The 23,283-nt window shown below is 39.5% G+C and overlaps 2 protein-coding genes across 7 annotated transcripts in view; both read left to right on the forward strand.

The window, feature by feature from the left end:
* cdk14 (cyclin dependent kinase 14) overlaps positions 1-23,283 on the forward strand; it is a 298,616-nt gene that overhangs the window by 265,787 nt on the left and 9,546 nt on the right. For 4 of the 6 annotated variants that reach the window (XR_008828207.1, XM_056380003.1, XM_056380007.1 and 1 more), the window contains one exon: positions 555-6,008. The exons of the other annotated variants lie outside the window; for them this stretch is intronic. The gene's annotated coding sequence lies outside the window, so the exon portion shown is untranslated. Of the gene's footprint in view, positions 1-554; positions 6,009-23,283 lie in introns of those variants that run through there. 6 annotated transcript variants of the gene reach the window in all.
* On the forward strand, positions 12,124-15,355 carry fzd1 (frizzled class receptor 1). Its single transcript, XM_056380002.1, has one exon. The coding sequence runs from the start codon at positions 12,555-12,557 to the stop codon at positions 14,214-14,216; it is 1,662 nt and encodes a 553-aa protein (XP_056235977.1). The 5' UTR covers positions 12,124-12,554; the 3' UTR covers positions 14,217-15,355.

Consider the following 23,283-nt stretch of genomic DNA (forward strand, 5'->3'; position numbering starts at 1 on the left):
ATACTAGACTGCCTCGTGGTTGTCTGCCTCCGCCACTCGCACTATTTTCAGATTCTATCCCTTTTTATCCAGAGTCATAAAATATTACTTTGTGAGTAATGGCTAAAACCTGTTTTGTGAGGTCACTTTGACCTTGACCATTGACCTTTGAGCACCAAAAATCTACGGGCGGACTGAAAACCTGAAAACAATATGCCTCTGGCTCTGGCTGTCGTCAGCACATAGGCATAAAAAAACCCTAAAATATTCATCAATTCCTTTAGCTGGACTAGGCTGCAGCATGTATTGGGAGTCAACACAAGTCAACTGAAAAATCTGTCACGAGACGAGACTAGTCATTTATCAGAGCATCAGAAATTTGGAGAACCAATGAATCAGTGTGATAAACCTCTAATATTCCAGTACTTCATAAAATTATTTTATTCTATATCAGCCAACTGTTGATTTCAAGCTGCAGGAACACATCTGTCTTGTAATGTTTTTTAACAGTGTTGAATGTCTGGAGTGTGTTACTGTACTGACAGGTTGTGTTTTCTCTCTGTGTGTGTTTTCAGGTGGCTGTTGTAAAAAAAAAAAAAAAAAAGAAGAAGAAGAAGAAGAAGAGAATGAGCTTGAGGATCCAGACAAATGAAAGAGCCCCAGTTCTCTTTATTTATTACCCTTCAGGATACGTGTGAGCGCGCATGCGTGTGTGTGGTGTGTGCGAAAGAGAGTGAATGCATGTGTGCATGAAGGGTATGTAAGATTGAAGTCTATCATTTGCTAATTTTGTTTACTTTTTATAAGGTTCCAATAACTCATATATCATTGTCACCGTATAAACAAAAGGACTTTACTATTGGTACATATTGTGTTTTGTGTTTGTAACTAGCTTCCTATTTAAGAATGTATATTTGTATGTATGATATACTCATCTAGAAACTATATAATGGACAGTTTTAATATTGCTTCATCTTCTCACCACTACACTGCTCTGCCAGGACATGTTAACAAACACATGAGCAAGAACACATCGATAACACAAAAACACTGCAGTCACTTCAAAGAACAATGAATCCTACAAGAATTAGTTTAACATTTTCTTTCTAATGAGGTTACTTTGTGGAACTGCAAACATCAGTAATAATAATAATAATAATAATAATGGAGGGCTCTCAGTGGTGGAACACTACCTCTGGTGGCCATATTGGAGGTCCTTGGTTCTGTGTTACCTGGAAACAGCTGTCGAGACGTGGTTGATTTGAATCTGCTTTAAAGCTTGAGCTTATATTTTAATGAATGATACATGTGGCAGAATGTTGGCTAGCTAGCTAACTGACTAGTATTTGTCAGGTAACTGTCACCATTTTGATATCAATCTGAGTTTAACACTAAAGTGCACATCTAGTAGCTAGTTCTATATGATCATATTAATTTCTGTCAACAATTTCTCTTTCCTTATTTGCTAGCAGCCTGGATCGGTCAAAATTGCTTATTTGGACATTTGGAAAGGAAATATTTTTTTTACAGTGTTACTTTTGTAGCTTCGACCATCATTGTCATCAGTTATCAAAATATTTCACTCACAAATAACAATGCTGTGATTTAGATTTATCTGTAAAACTGGGGGCAGAAAGTAGACAGTTAAAATTTGAATGTGGGCAGTTTGGTTAGTATGGATGTATTAAGCTTAATATGGCGAAATGAGTTCAGGCTGAAACTTGAGTCTCTTGGCTACATGTTCATCCTTCAGAGACGTTTGTGTGGCTGTTGCTTTTATACTCTTTGGTACAACTTGTTTAAGGTTTACATTTCAGATCACCCAATCAGCTTAATTTACCTGTAGATCTCCGCAATGCATTGTTAAGATTTGGATCTGAGTGCATCTGGCTTCTGTGACAAACTTTGTCAAGGCTCACAGAGACGTTTGCATGGCTTTTTCTTTTATGCTTGTAGGTATATGTTCTTCAATCTTTTTTTTTTCTTTTTTTTCTATTATCCATTTCGGATCAACCAATCACCCACCTGTATCTCCCTTCTTTGTCAAGGTTCACAGAGACATTTACATGCATCTTTGCAGAAACATAATTCCGTCATAGATACTGCAGTAAAAAAAAAAAAAAAAAATACTTCTTTTTTTTTTGGGCTTTTGTGCCTTTATTGGACAGGATAGTAGAGAGAGTCAGGAAATGGGGAGGCAGAGAGAGGGGGAATGACATGCAGCAAAGGCCATCCAATGCAGGACTTGAACCGGGGCCAACTGCAGCGAGGACACAACAACCCTACTATAATATACTCTTGAACACAAGAATAAAACAGACTTAAATGTTAAAGATGATGACCTTGAGTTTTAACCAATGTCTATAATTATTCTTTGTGTAATGAGTTTTTAAATCATGAGAAGATTTTTTGTCAAACTTTCAAACCAGGGACTAGAAAAGTTATTTTATGCTTGTGACATCATCTCAGTGTAAAGTCTATGAGACTGGCACCTAAAAAACTAAGAGGTGAGACATTTTGGTGCATGCACTGGATGAGCAACCTACTCTGAAATAAACAGGGTGCCATAATATCTTCCTTCATCTATCAGAATGATGGCCAAAACTGCAAAAGTAAGTATCTGGTTGTAGAAAGATATTAGTAAAAATTTCCATTGGACCCCCATGATGGAACCAGGTGTGGCTGATGTGAGTTGTGTGTTGTAGCTGAAAAAGCCGCTCTGACATTAATGATTTAATGTTGATGGTACACACATAACATGACAGGGACAGCATCAACCAGTGTGCAGAATATAGACGCAATACCGTAATGGACAACAGCTGTAAGTGTGTGTGAGTGTGTGCGTGTGTGAGTGTATTAAAAACTGGCAATAGCTAAGCATTAGTGCTTCCATCCATGTAAAAGAGCTAATGTACAAAAGGTAAAACAGTGAGGCAATAGGCTGTGTGGCCCGGCTGTGTGATTTGGCCCACGACAATCCTCCTTCTACTTTATGTGATGCCATCAAACCATCTGCAATATTCTACCAGAATCAGCTTGTCTGTGTCAACAACTGCAGATTTCTGTCCCACAGTCAAATGTAAAATCTGCAGCTTTTTATCCAATGAATTTGGCAACTGTAGGGAGTGCTGTACAGTGTGTGTGTGTGTGTGTGTGTGTGTGTGCAGTGTTTAGGTGGTGAATAACTTCTGATTAGTCCCTCCACCACCAACACGAGACTTCCACCATATGTGTGCCCCTCAACATCGTACATGTTCTATGTGTTTCTGAGCTTTTTCTGACACTATGACAACAGTTTATGATGTTTCATCTACAAAGATTTTTATTTTAATTTTTATTTTGATTATTTGTGTCAATATTATCTGAGTATTACAGTTTAGACATATTATGGTAATAATTGTGAAGTACCATCAATATAATGGCTTCCTCTTTGATATCAACTGAAACAATAATAATGGCCCAACACTGTTGATTAGATGACGAGATGATGCTGCAAATGTGAAGCCACACACACACACACACACACACACACACACACACACACACACAATCACACACACACACACACACACACACACACACACACACACACACACACACACACACTTATGATATAGAAGTCTTGTCTGTTAAACTACCTGCACCTATCTAGTCTTATCAGCTACAGTACTGTAGGATCCTGCAGCCCCTCCACGCGCCCCTGCAACTGACATCTGCTTGATATCAGTTTGTCACGTTCACAGATAGGTTCACATGATGTCATCATCCTTTTTTTCGATACCAATCATGAGGTGATGCTTTCAAAAAGTGAGTACACTGTAAGAACTATCTGTGGCTACAGCAGTCTGCTACAGTCTGCTACAGTCGACTACAGCAGTCTGGGTAAGCCAAATGGAATCATGATCTTCATCTGCATCTACGTTTGTTGCCAGATGTTTTTCTGTGGTTGACCAAGCCAGAGCAAAATTGACTATAACTATATGGGACTTAGATTTGTATGGTGGCTGGATGGAGAGCCCGTGTTGTTTTGATGCTGGAATTGCTGAGTTGTCTTTTGTGTCTTCTCTGCCCTGAAATGGTCCAATACCACTTAATTTAACTTTAAATACACTGATTGGTTATTTGGGAACACAGTAAAGGGAGGCTGAATTAGCACTACACAACTATTAAGGAGTGTCCATCCACCCTGACTCAGAAAACACAACTGTAGCTGTAATGTACCAAATGATTTGGCGAACTCAAAGTGCATAACCATTCATCTATATTTAGTTGCATTGAAAATTTACACATAAAAATACTTAAGTGGAAATCTAAGAAATTTACAAAAAAAAAATATTATATTTAAAATATTATAACAAAAACTGGACAAAAACAAAAAGTGCCATAGTTGTGTTACAAGAGTACACCCAGTCTGTTCGGGTGTACTCTTGTAACATCTCCTCAGCTTCTGCTCCACTGAAGAGATAATAAAATGGCAGATGAAAACATCACAGCTGTGTGGAGTGATCAGGAGGCTGTAACCTTTGGATTGAAAGATCTTTTCCATCTGATCTTTTGAGTGTAGAAGTGTAGATTCCACTATCTATTACAGTGTAGTCTCTAGATGGGGAGACGACTTAATTTTCACAGTGAAACCATGACTCTTTCAACATGGAGACAACAGAGAATCTGAACCTATCTTTTAAAGGAGGCAAAATAAAGAGAAGGAATTGCCTTTTGACTAGAGAGAGTAAAGTGGCTCTGGGGTGACACAAAACCATGATGTGCTCAATGTTGTTTTGAAAATGCACTTTAAACAAAAACCATTTACATTCCAGCATCTATGCTCGCTTTTACGCACTTGATTTGCCCCTAATGATAAAATATATAGGCTATATACATATAGGATCTATAGGGTAGATCCTACCCTCTTCCCTTATAGATCCTACCCTCTGCCTCATGCAGAGCAAAGCAACAATATGGTCCCTGGTTTTGAACCTTTGAGACAGATTGAGGAGAGCTTGTAGAAACGCTGTACTCAAAGTTATCTCATGGCTTTTCAGTGTCATCCCTGGGCTGTGATTGTACAGTGGGAGTAAAAAAAAGAAGTGGGGAGGAGAGGAGTGCGTAATACCAGTAAAGCAGCATGACAGAAGACAGAAGACGGTAAATACCATTGAACTGTGCTGAGCCTTTTGTGGCTTTAAGGGATTGCAGGCAGCATTAGCATTATTTTGGTATGTCACCCCCACCCACCCACTCACCCACACACACAAACACACACTCACACACACACACACACACTCACACACACACACACACACACACACACACACACACCACACACACACACACACATCCCACCCCCAACACTCTTATGTCTGTGGACCTTTGGCAGCCTACAGTCTTGTATAAAACTTGTACTTTTGAATCCTGTGTGGGCAGAGGTCTTGAGGCACCCTTCTCAAACTTGAATGTTCTTACTATATTTCAAATAAAATCCAGTGAAGGAACGACTTGGTGGAATTGCACATTCAGCACTGTGACAGGAAAATGAGAATATTAATAGAAATATCAAAGGTGGAAATTGATAAGATGACACACCTTCATTGACGAGAAACAGTGATGCTTCCACTATGTTTGTATACAGGGTTGCAAATAAACATTGTTCCCTTAATACTAAGAGAAATCATATGTGAATATACATGTATGATGAATATATAAAAATATAAGGCATCTATTTTTGGCATTGTTTATCAGAAGTGGTATTGGATCTAGTGTGTGAACAATGAATCTATGTTTGCAACTTTTTTTTCAACAATGCTTCTCTCACATTTTATTTTTTGTATGCTGCACTGAAAATCATTTTTACATGTGGTTTGGAAAACAGAAGTGTCATCACTTCATCAAGTGAAACAATATAGTATTTAGTAGAGTAGCTGTTGCATTATTTGTTACAACCTGTATGTAATGTTATTATGGAAGATGTAATGTCCTTCTGTAAATGTTGTTTAATGTTGTTTTACCTGAAATAAAATTTATTAATGCTTCAGATGTGTCAGTGTCTGTTTTCCACTATATCTTATGAGCTGTAACACCTGGTGTTGACCCTGTTCCTAGTCCAGTTTCTGATGGTTGTCATAGAGACATGAGAAGGCCCAGGGTTCAGCCCTGCTGGACATCAGGGGTGTTGTGTTACTCCACTTTCAGGTACTTTTGGAAAACTAGAATTACCACCTCCTGGTATGCCTCCGCCACTCAGACTAGTTTTAGATTATATCCTTTTTATCGAGAGTCATATGAAATATTAACCATTTGTATGAAATTTTGCCATAATTGCTGTGTTAAGTCTTGAGTTATGGCTAAAAACTGTTTTTTGAGGTCACACTGACCTTGACCTTTGACCACTAAAATGTAATCAGTTTGTCCTTGAGTCCAGGTGAATGTTTGTACCAAATTTAAAGAAATTCCCTCAAGGCATTATAGAGATATTGTATTCACAAGGCCAAAACTGCTATTTGTGAGGTCACTGTGACCTTGACTTTTGACCTTTGGCCACCTGTGAAGGGAAAGTTGTTGTTCTTTTTCACAGGGTGGATGCCTTTGAAACCAACCCATAAATGTATCATCTACAGCTGCATTACCAAGCAAAAGTGAATGACAACAATAGAGGTAGACATGATTTCCACCCTGATGGATTATGGCTCTGGCAAGTTTCAAGTCTGCATGTTCATTTTCATTGCATACTGACATTTACTCTTTCAAAATCAATATGAATTTGTAATAATTAGTTGTAATATTTACTACAATTTTTTTGGGAGTGTCTTCGCTTTACATGACTTTTTATATTTCTGTGAATTTTCACTATTACTCCAATACTATTCATCAAAGCATCTTTGTTACTTCCTACAAAATAATATCAGAAGAAATTTGGATATAACAGCTACAAAGTTTAAATTACAGTATTTCATTCAACAATGGTTACGATGTCATATTTTGTCATTGGGGAAGTTTTTGTTCGCCAAGAAATCAATTGTTGTTGAAAACTACAAGTTAGAGGGAAGTGAGTTTATTCTTCATCTCTGACTGAGGCTAGTGGCTTTCAGCCCCATTAGCCGCCACTATCAAAACACACCCAAATCTACAACCAAACCGTTGGCGGTTGAAATGCATTGTGGATAATGCAGGCACCAGGTTTTGACAAAGAAGGATGTATGGAATAAAAACAAATATCTCTGGTTCCAATGCATCAATTTTTATCCAGTTATTTATTCTCTCGAATGTTTGTATAGCAGTAGGAGTTCTCCTTTATCTTAAAGAGGACATATTATGGCCATTTTTATTGTTCATTACTTTATTCTTGGTGTCTCTATTCTATAGGTTTACTGTGTTCCAAAAATATGTTCTTTTTCTTGAACTGTACACTGTACTCTATTCACCCTCTGTCTGAAATACTTTGTTAGAGCTCAGGGCTCTGTAAGCCCCCCTCCCTGCTCTTAAACTGACCAATCAGAGCACACTGGGCTGTGACTGGTCTGATTGCCAGCTACTTACTTAATGTAAATAAAAGGTTGTGGCTGTTACAATGGCATCGGCATCTATCTCATCAGTTTGAGGCAGAGCCTGACCTGAACAAGAAGATGATAGACTTGATCCACCTTCACAAACTGGACTGGAGCAGGAAAACAAGCATACCCACAGCCAGGCAGCCGGATGAAAGGATATGGCAGAAATGTCGATTGCCAGTCTGCAATTCACATGACACTATTCATAACCTGGAATACTTTTATCAAAAACCTGTAGCATGAATACCACAATTTAGAATTTACTCTTGTTGATAAGAGGGCACCAGTCCTCAAGGAGGACAATGTTATTGAATGATTTCATTGATTAATGTGATCAATCTCATCAAGTTTTGACTTGGCCTATGAAAATAAAAGATTGCACTAGACAAAGACTTGGAGTATGTGGCACAGAAAGAAGAAAGAACGCGGATAAACACTTAAGTGCAAAATGGCAAAAAGCAGTGGCTAAGTGTTGATTACTAAGAGCTGTGGCTAAGAGCCATGGGTGAAATGATCACAACTCTTTTATTCCCTGGGGGCTGGCGCACATTTCAGGGGCGTTACCCATCTCCTCCTTTGTTTAAAATTTAGAAAAGAGAGTAATTTTCCATGAAACTTTAGAAACTTTAATCTACATTTTCCTATAAAATTTGCACATCTGTCTTCAGCGATAACCATAAAAGATTAAGTGACACAACATATAGACCTACTGTCACAACTAATAACAGAAAGGAACAATACAATACTACATCCTTCAAGGCCTTGATTTAGGCATAATACAAGTGGTTAATTGATCAAGCAACATAATAAACATTTCCTAAAGCTAATAGTCTATAAATGTGGATTACACAGCAGTTATTTGGCTACACTGATGATGATGAAGACACTGTGAATGTCTACAATGTCTGTTGTGTGAAGAATGCTGACAGTAAGTCACATGAAAGATATTATTTTGGAATCTATATGTTGTATTTCAGCCATTCTGATAGACAGGGGATTGACTTATTACATAGAAACATCACATGGGTTATAGAACAGTATGAATGTTTTCCATAACTCTGCATGTCCTTCCGATGAACTTCTTTAATGGCTTGTGACTGATGCCAGACCAGGTATGTCCGCTACAAGCCCTTTGATTTTCTTTTTTTATCTATGGACCCTTCTGGACTAAAGGAATATAAAGGAATGGTTGGAGTTCACAATCTCTTCAATGGTAGGGAGTCACAACCACTTCCTGGTGTACAATGCTGATAAATCTGAATTAATTATACATTTATAGTACTCATAGTTACTGAAAAATTAACCGGATTGTTAAATTGTGGATGATTTATCTGCGCTAACGAGGTATAAAATGTCAATATTGACAAACATTTAAGCATGTTGTCTTTATGCATGTTGCTATGCATGGTCTCTTTGTGTGACAGGTGGGTGAACGTGTGGGCATTTAATTGCCACAAACCAACATGCACCGAAGTCTCAGCTCCACACACGCCCCACCTCTTTGCCCATTTTTGTATTAGCTGGGAGTTAGTTGGAGTCAGACACTGGCCAAAATAGCGATGGTGGAGCAGCTCACTGTGAGCTTCAAAACCGCTCTTCAGAATCCTGTCCATCTTTATATAAAGTTTTTGGTTTTCTTTCACTTTTCAAGAAAAATTATCCTTTAGTTAGACATTGCATTTAGTCACAGATGCAAGTTAAACAAAGGCTTACTTGTAGGTGAGGAGGAGGAAAATCTAGCATTCTTTGTCAATGTGCATTTTACACTACTTGTTTCTTCCATCCTGATAGCAGACAAACAGCTACAGTGTTGGATGGAATGTGTTGCTCTCATCGTGTCTGCATTACAGATTGTATGTATCTTTCCACCTTCTGCTGATTTCACCCTGCTCAGCAATAAATACATTCTTTGTGTGAGGGCTGATTACAGGAAGTTATGTCTTTACTGGTGCTTGGAAATGACAGGAAATACGTTCTCAAGCTGCACTCTTCCTGCACATAGAGAAGCGTTGTATTATGCATACTTTATTTCAGGGGAGTAGATTCCAATTCATGTGAGGGATTAACACTGTGAGGTATGGAAGCCCAGAGACGCAAATGACAAAAGAAAATACTAAATCTGATCTAAATTGTTTGCTTGTTTAAGATTTCTTTACTTTGTATTCATATAAATAACATGTCCAGTTGTGTTTTAATCACACTTTTTGAATGATTCATCTCCTCAATGTTGAAGCCCAGGAGGCAAGTGAAAAAAAGACAAAACGAGTCGGTGAATTGTTTTGGCCACAAGAGGCTAAAGTGCACCTCTATGCCAGTCTGAATAGGACTAAAAGCATTCATGTTTTCTTCCAGGTCATTTTTAATTTCTATACTCTATCACTATAAACACGATGTACATATACTGTATTTTCTTTTAGGACAGCATGTCATGTCTTTGTTTTGATTATAAAGTATTGTAATTGGCACTAATCTGCCAGTTAGCATTACCCATACTGACATTACCCTGTAGCCCGCTAGCTAGTGAGTGAAAAACATCAATAACAAACACTTTACCCCTCAGGAGAGGGATGTTTACCAAATTAAAGATAAAAAAAACCCTAATGAGTGTGCCCCACTCATTTGGACACTTGCTAAGGAAATAGGATAATTTTGTACATTTAATGATAGCTATACACAAAAGAATAGACTCTGTGAATACACTTTGACAATTTTAATTAATATGGTTATGGTATTTTAAAAAGTTACCTGCCAAAACTTTAAAAGTCATTTAGAACAATGATATTGGGAAACCTCTTTTTGTTCTTCACCTGGCAAATCTTTTTTTTCCACCTGTTTTCATATCTGAAAAAAATTAAGTAATTTTTAGAAAGATTATCCTGACAAAACCTTATTTTATCTGTTCTTAAGCCATAAAGACAGAGAAAACACAATAGATCAGACTTAAAAAATGCATGACCAGATTTTTTTTTCTCACTTACCTTCAGAGCTTCTGTACTGAGGAGACTAAATGAGAAGACATAATATTGTGTCTAAAGGCATATGATGATTGAACAGGACTAATTCTGTTGTAAACCTGAATTAATTGACTTTTTTGGGCGATTTGAGGGCAGCAGAAACATCCACTGTTAATATTAAAATACCGAATATAGCAGCTTTAAATAGAAAGCAAACTATTTAATAATTGTTTATAATTGCTAAAGTTGTCCAGGCTCCAAATACTGCCAAGACTTTGCCTGTTATTGAAGCCATAATTTTATTCAATTTGTTAATCTTGAGATTATTAGTTAAATATCTTATTATCTTGGTATGATCTTGCTATTTATCTAATTCTCACATTTTTAGACTGTTATTTGATTATCTTTGTTATCCTGATACTAGCTCAAACAGAGTTTGCTAATTTTATAGCCAAAGAAATGAATGGACACCAATGTCATTTATATCTGAAAATGGAAAAAAAGGTGAAACTTGCAGAAAACTGGTAGGGTCCTTTAACATGTTTGGCAGCGCTGTTTGTCAAGCAATCGTGCCAGTAATAGAGCAGAGGTAAGCTGAAATGAACCTCTGCAATTCAGACAAACATTAGGAAAAATGCAGAACCTCCCTAACCCCCATCTGTTAAGTCCAACTGGGAGACAGATGACAGGGGGGGTTGAGAGAGAGAGAGAGAGAGAGAGAGAGAGAGAGAGAGAGAGAGCTGTAAAGCCAGTTAAAGTGAATCAGATGAAAAAAGGAAGTTGTAATTGCATGCAGTTGTAGTTTAGCTGAGTATACCCTGCATGCAATACCATATGCAATGTACTACTTTTAGTAAAAAATAATCAACTTCTCAGTGTAATTCTATTTTCTTCCTTTAAGGTTTTCACAGCTCTTGATTATAGGTAGAATGTACCGAGTAGACACGGCCCATATCATGACAATGGTGACACTATGGGAAACTATTTTTTTCAAATAATTTATTCAAACAAAACTTTAAAAACAAATTTATTTATTGGCCTGAAATGTAAAAATTTAATGTTTTATTTTCCTTTTGTTTGATTGATCTGTTTTTATTTTTTGGATTTGTATAATACACTAAATATTTTTTACCTCTTTCCATGAAATGATTGTGACAATGTGATTTATTTCATTTCACCTGGGTAATTGGGCCACATAATGTAATCATTGCACCTGGTCAAAAGTGATTACTGATGCATTTAAATAGGAATAAAGAGAGGATTGTGTCTAAAAACAAAATTATTCCAACTTTATGGGCAAAAGTGTATATACAAAAGGGCCAAATGTCTGGGTCTCACGGTAGGCTACAATATGTCTGAGATTGATCTCAAAGGAGACCTGACCAAGAAGACTGCTAAAATATTATTAAAATATAAAAATGTATGTCTTTAGTACTTAAAAAAGATAAATCATATAATAATATAAATATGTACAAATTAGATATAAATATAAATATATATAAATATATAAATATTACAATTAAGTAAAAAATAGCAGCAGATAAGTTATACTGCAAAGCAATGCAAACAACATTCACGGCTAAGAAAAATGCCACATGCTACAATACAGCATGGATTACATTCTTTTTTATTGAGTTTTCAAAGCCATTTCAAAACTATTCAGTGCAATTGTATCATGGACTTTTATTTAGAAAGTCTGTACCGGAAGCCACTTTGAATCGCGCTGTACTTGACTTCGCTGGGAATGGGAATTAGGTAGAGCAGAACAGGTTTGAAAGGCAGATTGACGCTGTGTCGGGCACACTGAAGACTCTTTTGCTGGAGAAATATGCTTTATTTCGTGGATTTTAGCCGGAGAATCCGAGTTTGTGATTAAAAGCTGTGGATTTTTTGGTCACATTTTCATATGAGCTCGGCTCGGTGAGAAGCCGGGGGACGGGACTAGAGAAGAAGCTGCTTTTTACCTTGTAAAGAAACGCCAACAAAGAGCATTCAGGGAAGTAGCTGCTGCCTGGTGAGATAACGCAAGTTAGTTCAGAAACAAATAGAAAGTGCGGCGGCAGATCAATTCTTCAATATGTTTTACAGCAGGCCGCTCCGCACCGTGTTGACTTTGTTGTTTTTTATTCTCTTCATAAACATGGGGATTTTCGGAGTAAACGGGCAGTACGGCGGCGGGGACCGAGGAATGTCTGTCCCGGAGCACGGATTCTGCCAACCGATCTCCATTCCGCTGTGTACGGATATCGCCTACAACGAGACCATCATGCCGAACTTACTGGGTCACACCAACCAGGAGGACGCGGGGCTGGAGGTCCACCAGTTCTACCCGCTGGTGAAAGTGCAGTGCTCCCCGGATTTAAAGTTCTTCCTCTGCTCCATGTATGCGCCAGTATGCACGGTGCTCGAACAGGCGCTGCCCCCGTGCCGCTCTCTGTGCGAGCGCGCACGGCAGGGCTGCGAGGCGCTCATGAACAAGTTCGGCTTCCAATGGCCCGACACCCTCGCCTGCGAGTCTTTCCCGGTGCACGGCGCGGGAGAGCTGTGCGTCGGCCAGAACATGTCGGACCGCACCGAGTCTGAGGCCCCTGGTCCGTACCCCACCGAGCGCACTCCCTCTGATCCTATCAACGGTCAGTTCAGGTGCCCGGCCTCGCTCAGGGTGCCTCCCTATTTGAACTATCGCTTCCTCGGGCAGGAGAACTGCGGCGCTCCGTGCGAGCCTAAGAGATCCCACGGGATGATGTACTTCAGCGAGGAGGAGCTCAAATTCGCGCGAATATGGATCGGGATCTGGTCTGTGTTGTGCTGTGCGTCCACCTTGTTCACCGTGCTGACGTACCTGGTGGACATGAAGCGCTTCAGCTACCCAGAGCGGCCCATCGTCTTCCTGTCTGGCTGCTACTCTATGGTGTCCATCGCTTACATTGCTGGATTTTTACTGGAGGACAAAGTGGTTTGCAATGACAGGTTTGATAATGACATCAGGACTGTGGTACAGGGCACTAAAAAGGAGGGCTGCACCATCCTTTTCATGATGCTGTACTTCTTCAGTATGGCCAGCTCCATCTGGTGGGTCATCCTGGCTCTCACCTGGTTCCTGGCAGCAGGAATGAAATGGGGCCACGAGGCTATCGAGGCTAATTCTCAGTACTTCCACCTGGCAGCCTGGGCCGTGCCCGCCATCAAGACTATTACCATCCTGGCTGTGGGGCAAGTGGATGGAGACGTGTTGAGTGGGGTCTGCTTCGTAGGAATCAACAGCGTGGATGCCCTGCGGGGCTTCGTTCTGGCGCCGCTGTTCGTCTACCTGTTCATCGGAACCTCCTTCCTCTTGGCGGGCTTCGTGTCCCTGTTTCGCATCCGGACCATCATGAAGCACGACGGCACCAAGACGGAGAAGCTGGAGAAGCTAATGGTGAGGATAGGGATCTTCAGCGTGCTGTACACTGTGCCGGCCACCATTGTCATCGCCTGCTACTTCTACGAGCAGGCCTTCAGAGAGCAGTGGGAGAGGACGTGGATCAGCCAGACGTGTAAGACATACGCGGTGCCATGTCCCATTCAGAACCACCCTAACATGAGCCCTGACTTCACGGTCTTCATGATAAAGTATCTCATGACGCTCATTGTGGGCATCACCTCTGGATTTTGGATCTGGTCTGGGAAGACACTCAACTCCTGGAGGAGGTTTTACACAAGACTGGCCAACAGTAAACAGGGTGAGACCACAGTGTAACGTGGTTTCGCCTCCACCCTCACACAGACTGCTTAGTGACAAACTGAATGATAATCCTCTTTATTATGTTCATTTGATTTGTCTTTGACCTACAGGAGACACTGTATGTTTTTTAATGTACATATACATTTGTGAGATTTTTGTAAGTATATATTTGTATTTAAAGATTTTTAAAATTCTTTTTAAAAAAAAACAAACAAAAAAAAAACAATACTTTTTCATACTTTGGACATAATGGGATTGTACTTAACCATCACAAATAGCCAGCTGACCATCAAAGAGCCTGAGGTCTCATGACCTGACTCACTGTGGACACCAGTGGGAGCGTTTCACATTGGGTTTTTTGCGTCTTTGAATCAGTGAACTGCCTGTGAGCGCCGGCTCTATTCTAAGCACAGTCCCGTGAAACCCAAGTGCTTCCTCGTGGCTGCCTCTTATCCTTGATTAACTGGCTGCAGCTTGCGTCTGTTGTACAGTGGAGCAGCAGTCGCCCTGGTCTGGAGGGGAAATGTCAGCAGTCTGGGACAAGAGACGGGGCACAGGTTGTGAATGTGAGTCATTGTGACAGATGGTCGTGGCCTGTAGCTCCGGCCCTTACAGTTATTACATTCCTTTCCAAATAAAGCACACCTAGGAGCATACCAGTGTTATTACATGTTTTTATTCCTGAACATTTTATTTTATTGATTTCTAGAAACATATTTTCAGTAAAATATGTCCATCATGAGCTGAGCTTTATTGTGTTTAAATTGTTTTATTGTTGTGTTACATTGAAAAGACCCTTCAGTATAACACAACAATAATAACTTTGACCAAAATGAAAGCAGATCCATTTAGATTAATTTACTGTGAAACCAGGGGAAGAAAAACATTTTCAAAATATAAAAAATTATAGTGTTAAAAATGCATAGCTGTGATGTAAGTGATTCTAAAACATGCAAACACTTGTATGCTCCTCAACAGTGATTCAAAGCAGCATCAGCCTGGTCGGTTTGTATTTTAACAACTCAAACTACCCCTGCAGCCAGTTTCTAGTTCACTACATACAAAGCTGGAAAATGTACAAGCAGAAGACGTGTGTGTGTGTGTGTGTGTGTGTGTGTGTGTGTGTGTGTGAGCGAGAGAGAGCACATTTTAAACCTACACCATATACAGTGCATACAGTGTATACAGTGCTATGTAATATCATTGGACACTCTTTGAGCCTTTACAGTGGGTTTTGTAACATAAAAGTAACAAGAAAACCTGATTTATTTTCATGCATTTAATTTAATGAATAGGTAGTGTAAACACAATTAGGTTCACAATAAAAGTAGAATTGAAATATTATTGATGAACCATTGATTTGTCATTTGAAAGGAAATTAATTGATTAGTAATTTCAGTAGTTTCTCAAGCAGAAGTTGAGAATAATTGCAGTTTATCAGATGTGAGGATTTGAGAATTGGTTGGGTATTTGATCGTTGGTTCACTAAAATAAACTTTTTCGGTACATGACCTTTGGCTTTGGCAAAATGTTAATGAGCATTTCTGTCAATTTTCTGACATTTTTTTAAAAGAAAAAATACAAAATGAGTAAATAATCTTTAGATTAATTAGTGAACCTGCATCACTGTCAATGCAAACTATTTGGTCAAACTGTTACATCTCATGCTGCGCAGATCTTTGAATTGGACCAATTTAGATTTTTTTAACTAATGATTTCAGGGTGAAGCATGGGTTTAGGTTCAGAAAACACAATCATACTGTGTAACATGACATATTGACAACATTTAGGCCAAAGTTATCAATTTTGAAATTAAAATGAAAGATCACACTCTGCTTACTTTATCTGACAGTGCACAAGATATGACTTGAAGTCAAACAGTAAATGCACCTGCATTTGTTTTTTTATTCAGGTTATCTACTTATAAAATCCTCATGGCAAAAAGGATGCAAGTGTGAATAACATATTAGAAATTATAGCAATTTTATAAACATCATCAGAATCGGAAGAATTTCCTTCAGAGGGTGTCCGGAGAGAAACATGGCATTGTAAATCTGGTTCTGTCCAACGGGTGTATGTCATGCATACGTCACAAATGTGTGTAACACAAGGTGTTTTTATGTATGTATTGTTAACCCTGAGGTTGAGTGTGTGTGAGGAGAATGAGTCATGTGATCATGGTGAATGTAGCTGCTAAGCTCCGCTGAAGGACTGAAGAACAGCTTGCATGTATTCCACTGCAGGAGAAAGGAAACCTTGTGTTGAGATCCGGAGCAGCTGCTGTCACTGCAGCTCAGCTCGGCACACACGCACACACATGCACACACACACGCACGCACACACACACACACACATGCACACAGACGCACGCACACACACACACACACATGCACACACAACACACACACACACACACACATCAGGACTTGTGTTCTTGTTAGACACTCCTCCACACGGTGCTTCCGGTTAATAATAATCCTTTTAATGTGTTGATAGCTCGACAATAGTCATGGCTTTGAAGTAATTTCCTTTGCATTTGCTATGAAGAGAACCTTTATATTTATAGAAAAAATATATATATACACTACATTGATTTGTTTATGAGAATAAAAACAATCTCACCACTGCAACTGGCAAAACTTTGTAAAATGTCTTCTTTTCTTTTTCCTTTAAAATTCTAAAGAAACAGAAATCTGCTTGTTTGCCATTAACGAAGAGGTTCAGATTTCTTCAGTATACTATTCGCATACTATATATGCTTAGAAAAAGTCTTTTTCAATTATTCTTACTATCTCACAATTAAATTGTGATTTAATTGAGACGTGGGACAAAACCCATAGTCATTGTTTTCTGTGTAAAGATGCATTCACCAGAAGCTAATGATAGACAGATGAACTGGGTCTTTTCAGTGTCATGATCTTTTTAGTGTTTCTGGAGAGTTTCATTTGCTGAGCTGCAGGAGAGGGATAATACAGTGTGTCTTAATTTACTTTCAGTACTCTAGTATTAACTTTCGTCCATGTTTTTAATTAAAATTTTGTCCTCATCTCTTACATTGTGTTAGTGTGTTAGTAATGGAAGGTGAGAAAATAACAGCAACCTTATGAGCATGTAAGTAGACACGTAAAAAGAAAACGTGAACCTGTCATTTAAGTTTAATAGTCAAATGACAATGAGAAAATCAGGACCAAGTTCACCTCCACTATTTATTAGCCTAGCCTAGATAAGCAAAAAGACTATTGTATTTTATATTATTGTATTATGACTTAAACATGTCACAGCATGCTAATGTTGTAGCTGGTCATAGTGAGGCTATTTTCAGCAGCTAACTGAAATCTTTCCTCCTGAAATATGTTAAAGTGAAAGTTCAAAGAAGTATAAACAACATTTTAAAAGGCTGTATAAGTAGTATAATGAGTAACTAGTACTTTTTACATGAATGTAGTAGAATAAAAAATATAATATATAATAATATATCCACATGTAATGTAGTGAAGAATTTCAAAATGGAAAAGCTCAAATACAAGTAACTTCAAAATGTGTTTAACTACAGTACTGAGTAATTCTATTCGTTACCTTTCACTGTTGTCTAGCAGTTTTTCTATGTTTTTGCTTTTTGTGCTGAGATAGGGTAAATGCACCCCAACAGTATGTTTGTACTAAACTGAATTGATATTAATCTTCTCAAGTAACTCTGGTGAGAAAAAACAGACAAGCTCATTTTGTATATATTTGGAAAATATCTTCAAAAAGAAAGAGAAATAAAATAAGCACATGTAGCTTGTCTTGCTATTAGCTTTTCAGTGGTCTCAGATTCAAACGTTTCTCTAACACCTCTCCTGCATCACTGGCATGCAGCCTAATCCCTGCATGACCTTGTATGTAGTCACACTAATGACCACAGCTCTTAAAAAAGCTTTAGACCCCACTGTGGCAGCCATGTTCATGGGTCAGCTGCCGCTCCACAGGCTGCTTCCTCTTTTATCAGACACACAGATTTTCAGTCCAGCCCTTTGAGCTCTGATGTGGATTGTCGTCTGCATATGACAACTGTGAAGCTTCATTGTTAGAGACTGGAACATGCTGAATAGTTAGTGTGTTTACTCTGGTGAGCTAGTCACTGGTTTAGTATATATTACTGTACAACTTCATCTCCCACATGGATTTTAATATTAATACAGATAGAAAAACACTGTAAAGACACTGTACACATCATAATAACGTGTGACTGAAACTGTGGTGGAGTCAGGGGCTCACAGTCCTGCTCTGCTGAGTAGCATTTAAAACTTACATCTGGTTCCACTGTATGAACACACAGCATATTGTTTTACATGTGTAAGGCTTTTGGGGCCAGCTATAGATAAAATCAGGCAGCAGCAGCATCAGTGTTCTGGCTGGCAGTAGCCCAGACTGTATGCCTTTTTCCCCTCTTACTTTTTGGTTGTATTGTAGTGGATTCTGTGGACATCATTCACCATTATTGATTGTCTGCTGCGCTGTATTTTTCATTCTGTGTTCTCTTGGGTGTTGGTTCAGTGAATAGGGTGACATGGTCACCATGAGGGAGAAGGTGGTTCCATTTAAAGGACTCACTACTTTAGTGTGGGGGAGTAGAGTTACCATTGTTGTGTTTTTCCTGGTCTCTTCTTGCTTGGTGTGTAATAAAAGGACACATACATTTTGTGAGTTAAGAGCTAGAAATTGTCTACTGCTATTTTTCACAATTTCTACATTTGTGACCACGACATTTGTCTGCTGGACGCCTCCGGAGAATCTTCACAGATATGGCAACCAATGTGGTTTCCCTCAAGCTACCTGAGGTCTGGGAGTTGTCTGCCTTGGCCTGGTTCGCCCAGATAGAAGCGCAGTTCGCCTTTCGGGAGATTACCACGAATGATACTAAATACTACTATGTGGTGTCCAGGGGGTTCAACAGCAGCCAGGGTGGTGAGCTTCCTCTCAAATAAATACGGGATAGGGGGATACAGGATAAATACGAGACGCTCAAAGCTCACCTGTTGAAAACGCTTGAACTTTATGACGCCGAGTGGGCCAGCCGGCTAGTCTCTCTGCAAGGCCTCGGTGACAGCTGCCTTCTCAGGTGCAGGCAGTTTTAGCTAACACAGTCATCACTGACTTCCATGCTCTTGTGGAGGCTGATCAGTTTTTCCTGTCTGCTGGACACCTTTCACCTCCACCTGGGGACACCACGGTTGCTGCTGCGGCAACAACTCCTCAACGGCAATTGGTGTTTTGACCAAGCAAAGTTTGGGGTCACGCCTTCCCTGCAGGAGGTCCTTGGCATGGTAAACTTTTACCACTGCTTTATTACCCAAGCTGCTCACCTCATGCAACCCCTATATGAAGCCCTTAAGGACAGGGCCCCCAAACACTGGTGGACTGGTCCGAGGAGAAGGACAAGGCGTATGTAAACACTGAGGCTGTTCTGGCGACTGCAACCATGCTGGCACCCAAAGCTCCAATCTCCATCACCACAGACCTCGGACTATGCTGTCAGTGCAGTGCACAAGCAGTGGTTGAATGGCACCTGGCAGCCGCTTGCTTTCTCCCTCAGTTACACCCCAGTGAACGGAAGTACAGCACCTTTGACAGGGAGAGCCTTGGCCTCTACCTTGCCATTCAACACTTCTGTTCCCTGCTGGAAGGAGGCCAGTTCACAGCTTTTGTGGACCACAAGCCACTGACATTCGCTATGGCACGTGAACAGGACCACTCGATGGACAGATGCTGTCCCACTGTCATCAACATTATCTGCAGAGGTGGCACAGGCATTTGTAAGGACCCATCAGACCTCTACTCTGACCGGGGCCTACAGTTTACATCCGAACTTTTGAACACAGTTGCATAGAGCCTTGGGGTAAAGCTCCACCGCACCACCGCGTACCACCCACAGGCCAACAGTTTGTGAGCAGTTTCATCGCTGTATGAATGCTGTACTTTGAGTCTGGTCTGCACCCCATCAGCAGACCACACTCACAGACAGGCTGGAGTTTTTGCACCTGTCCCCACTCATGGCTTCCCACAGTCTCACATCTCCACTAGTCTGCAGTCAGTGGGGGACATTTTCATCCACCATGATGCTTTACTTTAGTCTGGGGGAGTGGAGTTACGGTTGTTGTGTTTTGCTCTGTCTCTTCTTGCTTGGTGTGTGAAGAGCTAAAAATTGTCTACCGCTGTTTTTCACAATCTCTACAGTATCTAAAATCTCAGATTCAGCCTTCAAGACTTACTGTTTTTTAAAGCAAGAACATTTTCTTGTCAGCGGGATCTGCTCACCTTTTTCCTTGTTTCAGGAATTATCTAAAACTGCGTGCTACTTTGTTGAACCAGGATAGTAGCAGGTTGTTGCACTTATAGGATATGTGTCTTTGTTCCAGGGTGGCCTGGAAGTTGATTTGTATTAAAAACAGGGGCAGATTTTTTCCATTTGTCTTTAAAAACTAGAATTCCCTCCTCGTGGTTGTATCCCTCTGCCAATCAGACGTTTCAGGTTGCATCCCTGTTTATCCAGAGTCATACAAAATATTAACCATTTGTGTGAAATTTTGGCGTAATTGTGATGTGATGTGGCTAAAAAGTGTGAACTTTGGTTCATGTGGGTTTGTGGCAAGCATATGCTCACCAATGTCACTCAAAGTTGTCACACCCACAATTATACAGAGCTTTAAGCCGGCAGTTAAAAAGAAACTCATTAAATTTATTAATATAATATACTGTTAAAAACTAAAATATACTTTTTTTGTACCAGGCAGTAAACATGTTTATTTCTGCTGTAAATTTAACAAAGTAACTGGACTTAACTTTAAGCCTTAATAAAATGTAAACAGGTGAGTTACATGAATATTCATCCCCCGTATAGTTGTCATGAAGGAGGAAATTAGCTTTAGAGCCCAAAACTGTTTTTTGTAGCAGACTGTCTGGAGACTGTCTCACTTTTGGAGCTGATCTCAAGTGGTCATTAGAGGAACTGCAGTTTTTGGTACTTCCGTGTTGGCTTTTTTTCATTTTTCAGCCTTGGAGGTTGCCACTTGCTGTGCATTCAAACATGAACCTAGTACATAGTGCACTAGCGCCATTCTGACACATAAAAGCACTTATAGAGTGCGTCAGTGGTTCACCTATAGAGCATATAGCATTTGTGTTCAGTCCTTACTGCAGTGGCCTGGGTTCAAATCCAGCTTTCCTGTCTCTCTCTCTCTGTAATTATCACATTGAAAAAAAGCAAAAAAGGCCAAAAAACTACTGTAAAAAAATGAATGCAGAGATGCCTGTACAAAATACGAGTGTTGTCATCCATTTTTACATAGTGCTGCTTTTTGTTCTGCTTCACTTGCGACACACATGCTTCAGTTGGGAATCAAATCCAGATCTCACAGGTAGCAAGTATAAATTCTACTATCCTTGATTGATAACCTTTGGCAAATCATTTAGTTTAAATTAAAATGTATTACGTTTTAGCATATTGATGATGGATCTATTTCATTAATCATGACACTGTGCTCCCCTACATGAGAATACTTCAGCTGCTTTTAATAATAAAATAAGTTTCGGTATTGGTATCTATATTGGTATCAGTATCAGTATCGGTATTGGTAATTCTGGCTCTGTATTACTTGGTATCGGATTGAAAAGAAATTTTGTGGTATCTCCCACCCCGCCTGTTATGTGGTGATGCTCATGGCAATGTAGACCTAGGCTGTATGTCTTTGTGTAGTTGTAAGATTATACCATAGGTTAGCTGCAGGACAATTCAAACACTGAGTCTAGTCATTTCAACAATGTTTATTGATGTAGCAACAGAGAGAGACTTTGTGATTGGACCCCACTGGTCATATGATTTCAGGTCTGTCAAAGGGCCTAAGGTGTTAAAAGTTGGGGTGGGGAGTTTGAACGATGTTTGCCGGGCAGTTTTAACAAAAGATACTGTCAAGTTGCATCATCTCTAAGATACTAAAAGATACTACCACCCACCTGTTGTTGGAAGACACTAAGATGCTAAGACTGTGTTAGTTCAGTTTTTAAAGTTCTCTGGTGAATCCCCCAACCTTGTGAAAATAAAGTATTAAATTCACTGGAGTCAATCTTAAAGAACATTATTAATCACATATTGATATTGATCACAGTATCAGTAACAGGTGGTTCCAGGTCAGCTTTACAGAATCTGGTGAGATAATCAGCAGCCCCCTTTAGCCCCTAACGCTATTATATTATCACACTCAATCTAAATGTAGAAGAAAAATTCTGCACATTAGGAGAAAACCATGTTTTGTTCCGCAGCTGGTAATTAGGAGGCAATTAGGGAACAAAAAGACATTAATCCTGATAGAAAATTCCTCACAGTTTAGTACATTAAGAGTTCTGCCCAAGTTTTGGGCCATTTTGTTGTGTACAGTATTTAGCTGCTTTAGCCTTGTGAGCTAACAGTTAAAGATGAATGAAATAAGTTCAGTTTTACAGTTTTAAGATCATGCAGAACTGTAATTGTTGCGTGTAATGGAGTGACTCTGAGGTCAGAGCAGGCCACAGGTCAGCCTCACTTGTCTTCTGTGTTTCTAGTTTTGAGCCTCTTGTCAGCAGTGTTGTTGCTGGACCTGCCTGTTGTCTGCAGCATCACTTCAGGCTGCACTTTATGAAGAATGCTAAACTAACTAAGCAGCCACATAACATGCTATGGTACCAGTTTTGCAAGTTTAACTGCCCCCAGGCCATTTTTGGAAACTTTGCTACTCCCAGAGAGATGTGAACTACTGCTGCAACGTGTTTGTGTTTATATGTGGATCACCTCGGCCATGACGCACTCATAAAGATAAGGTAAAACAAAGATTGGCTATTCAAACAAAAATAATCTGCTTTAGCTCAGCCTAAGTTACTTAATTAAAACTTTGCAGCCCATTTACTGCAAATTACAAACATTGATACATTAGTGGTGAGAGCTTTACAAAGCACAACACTGTTTTATTGGTGGTTTCAGTTTATTGAATGTGGTTGGCAAAATCAACTTAGAGTTACAGAAGATAATCCATCACAGTGAACATCATGTCTGTTTTTGTTGTCATGATTT

This window comes from Seriola aureovittata, chromosome 7, assembly GCF_021018895.1.
Source record: "Seriola aureovittata isolate HTS-2021-v1 ecotype China chromosome 7, ASM2101889v1, whole genome shotgun sequence".
NCBI lineage: Eukaryota > Metazoa > Chordata > Actinopteri > Carangiformes > Carangidae > Seriola > Seriola aureovittata.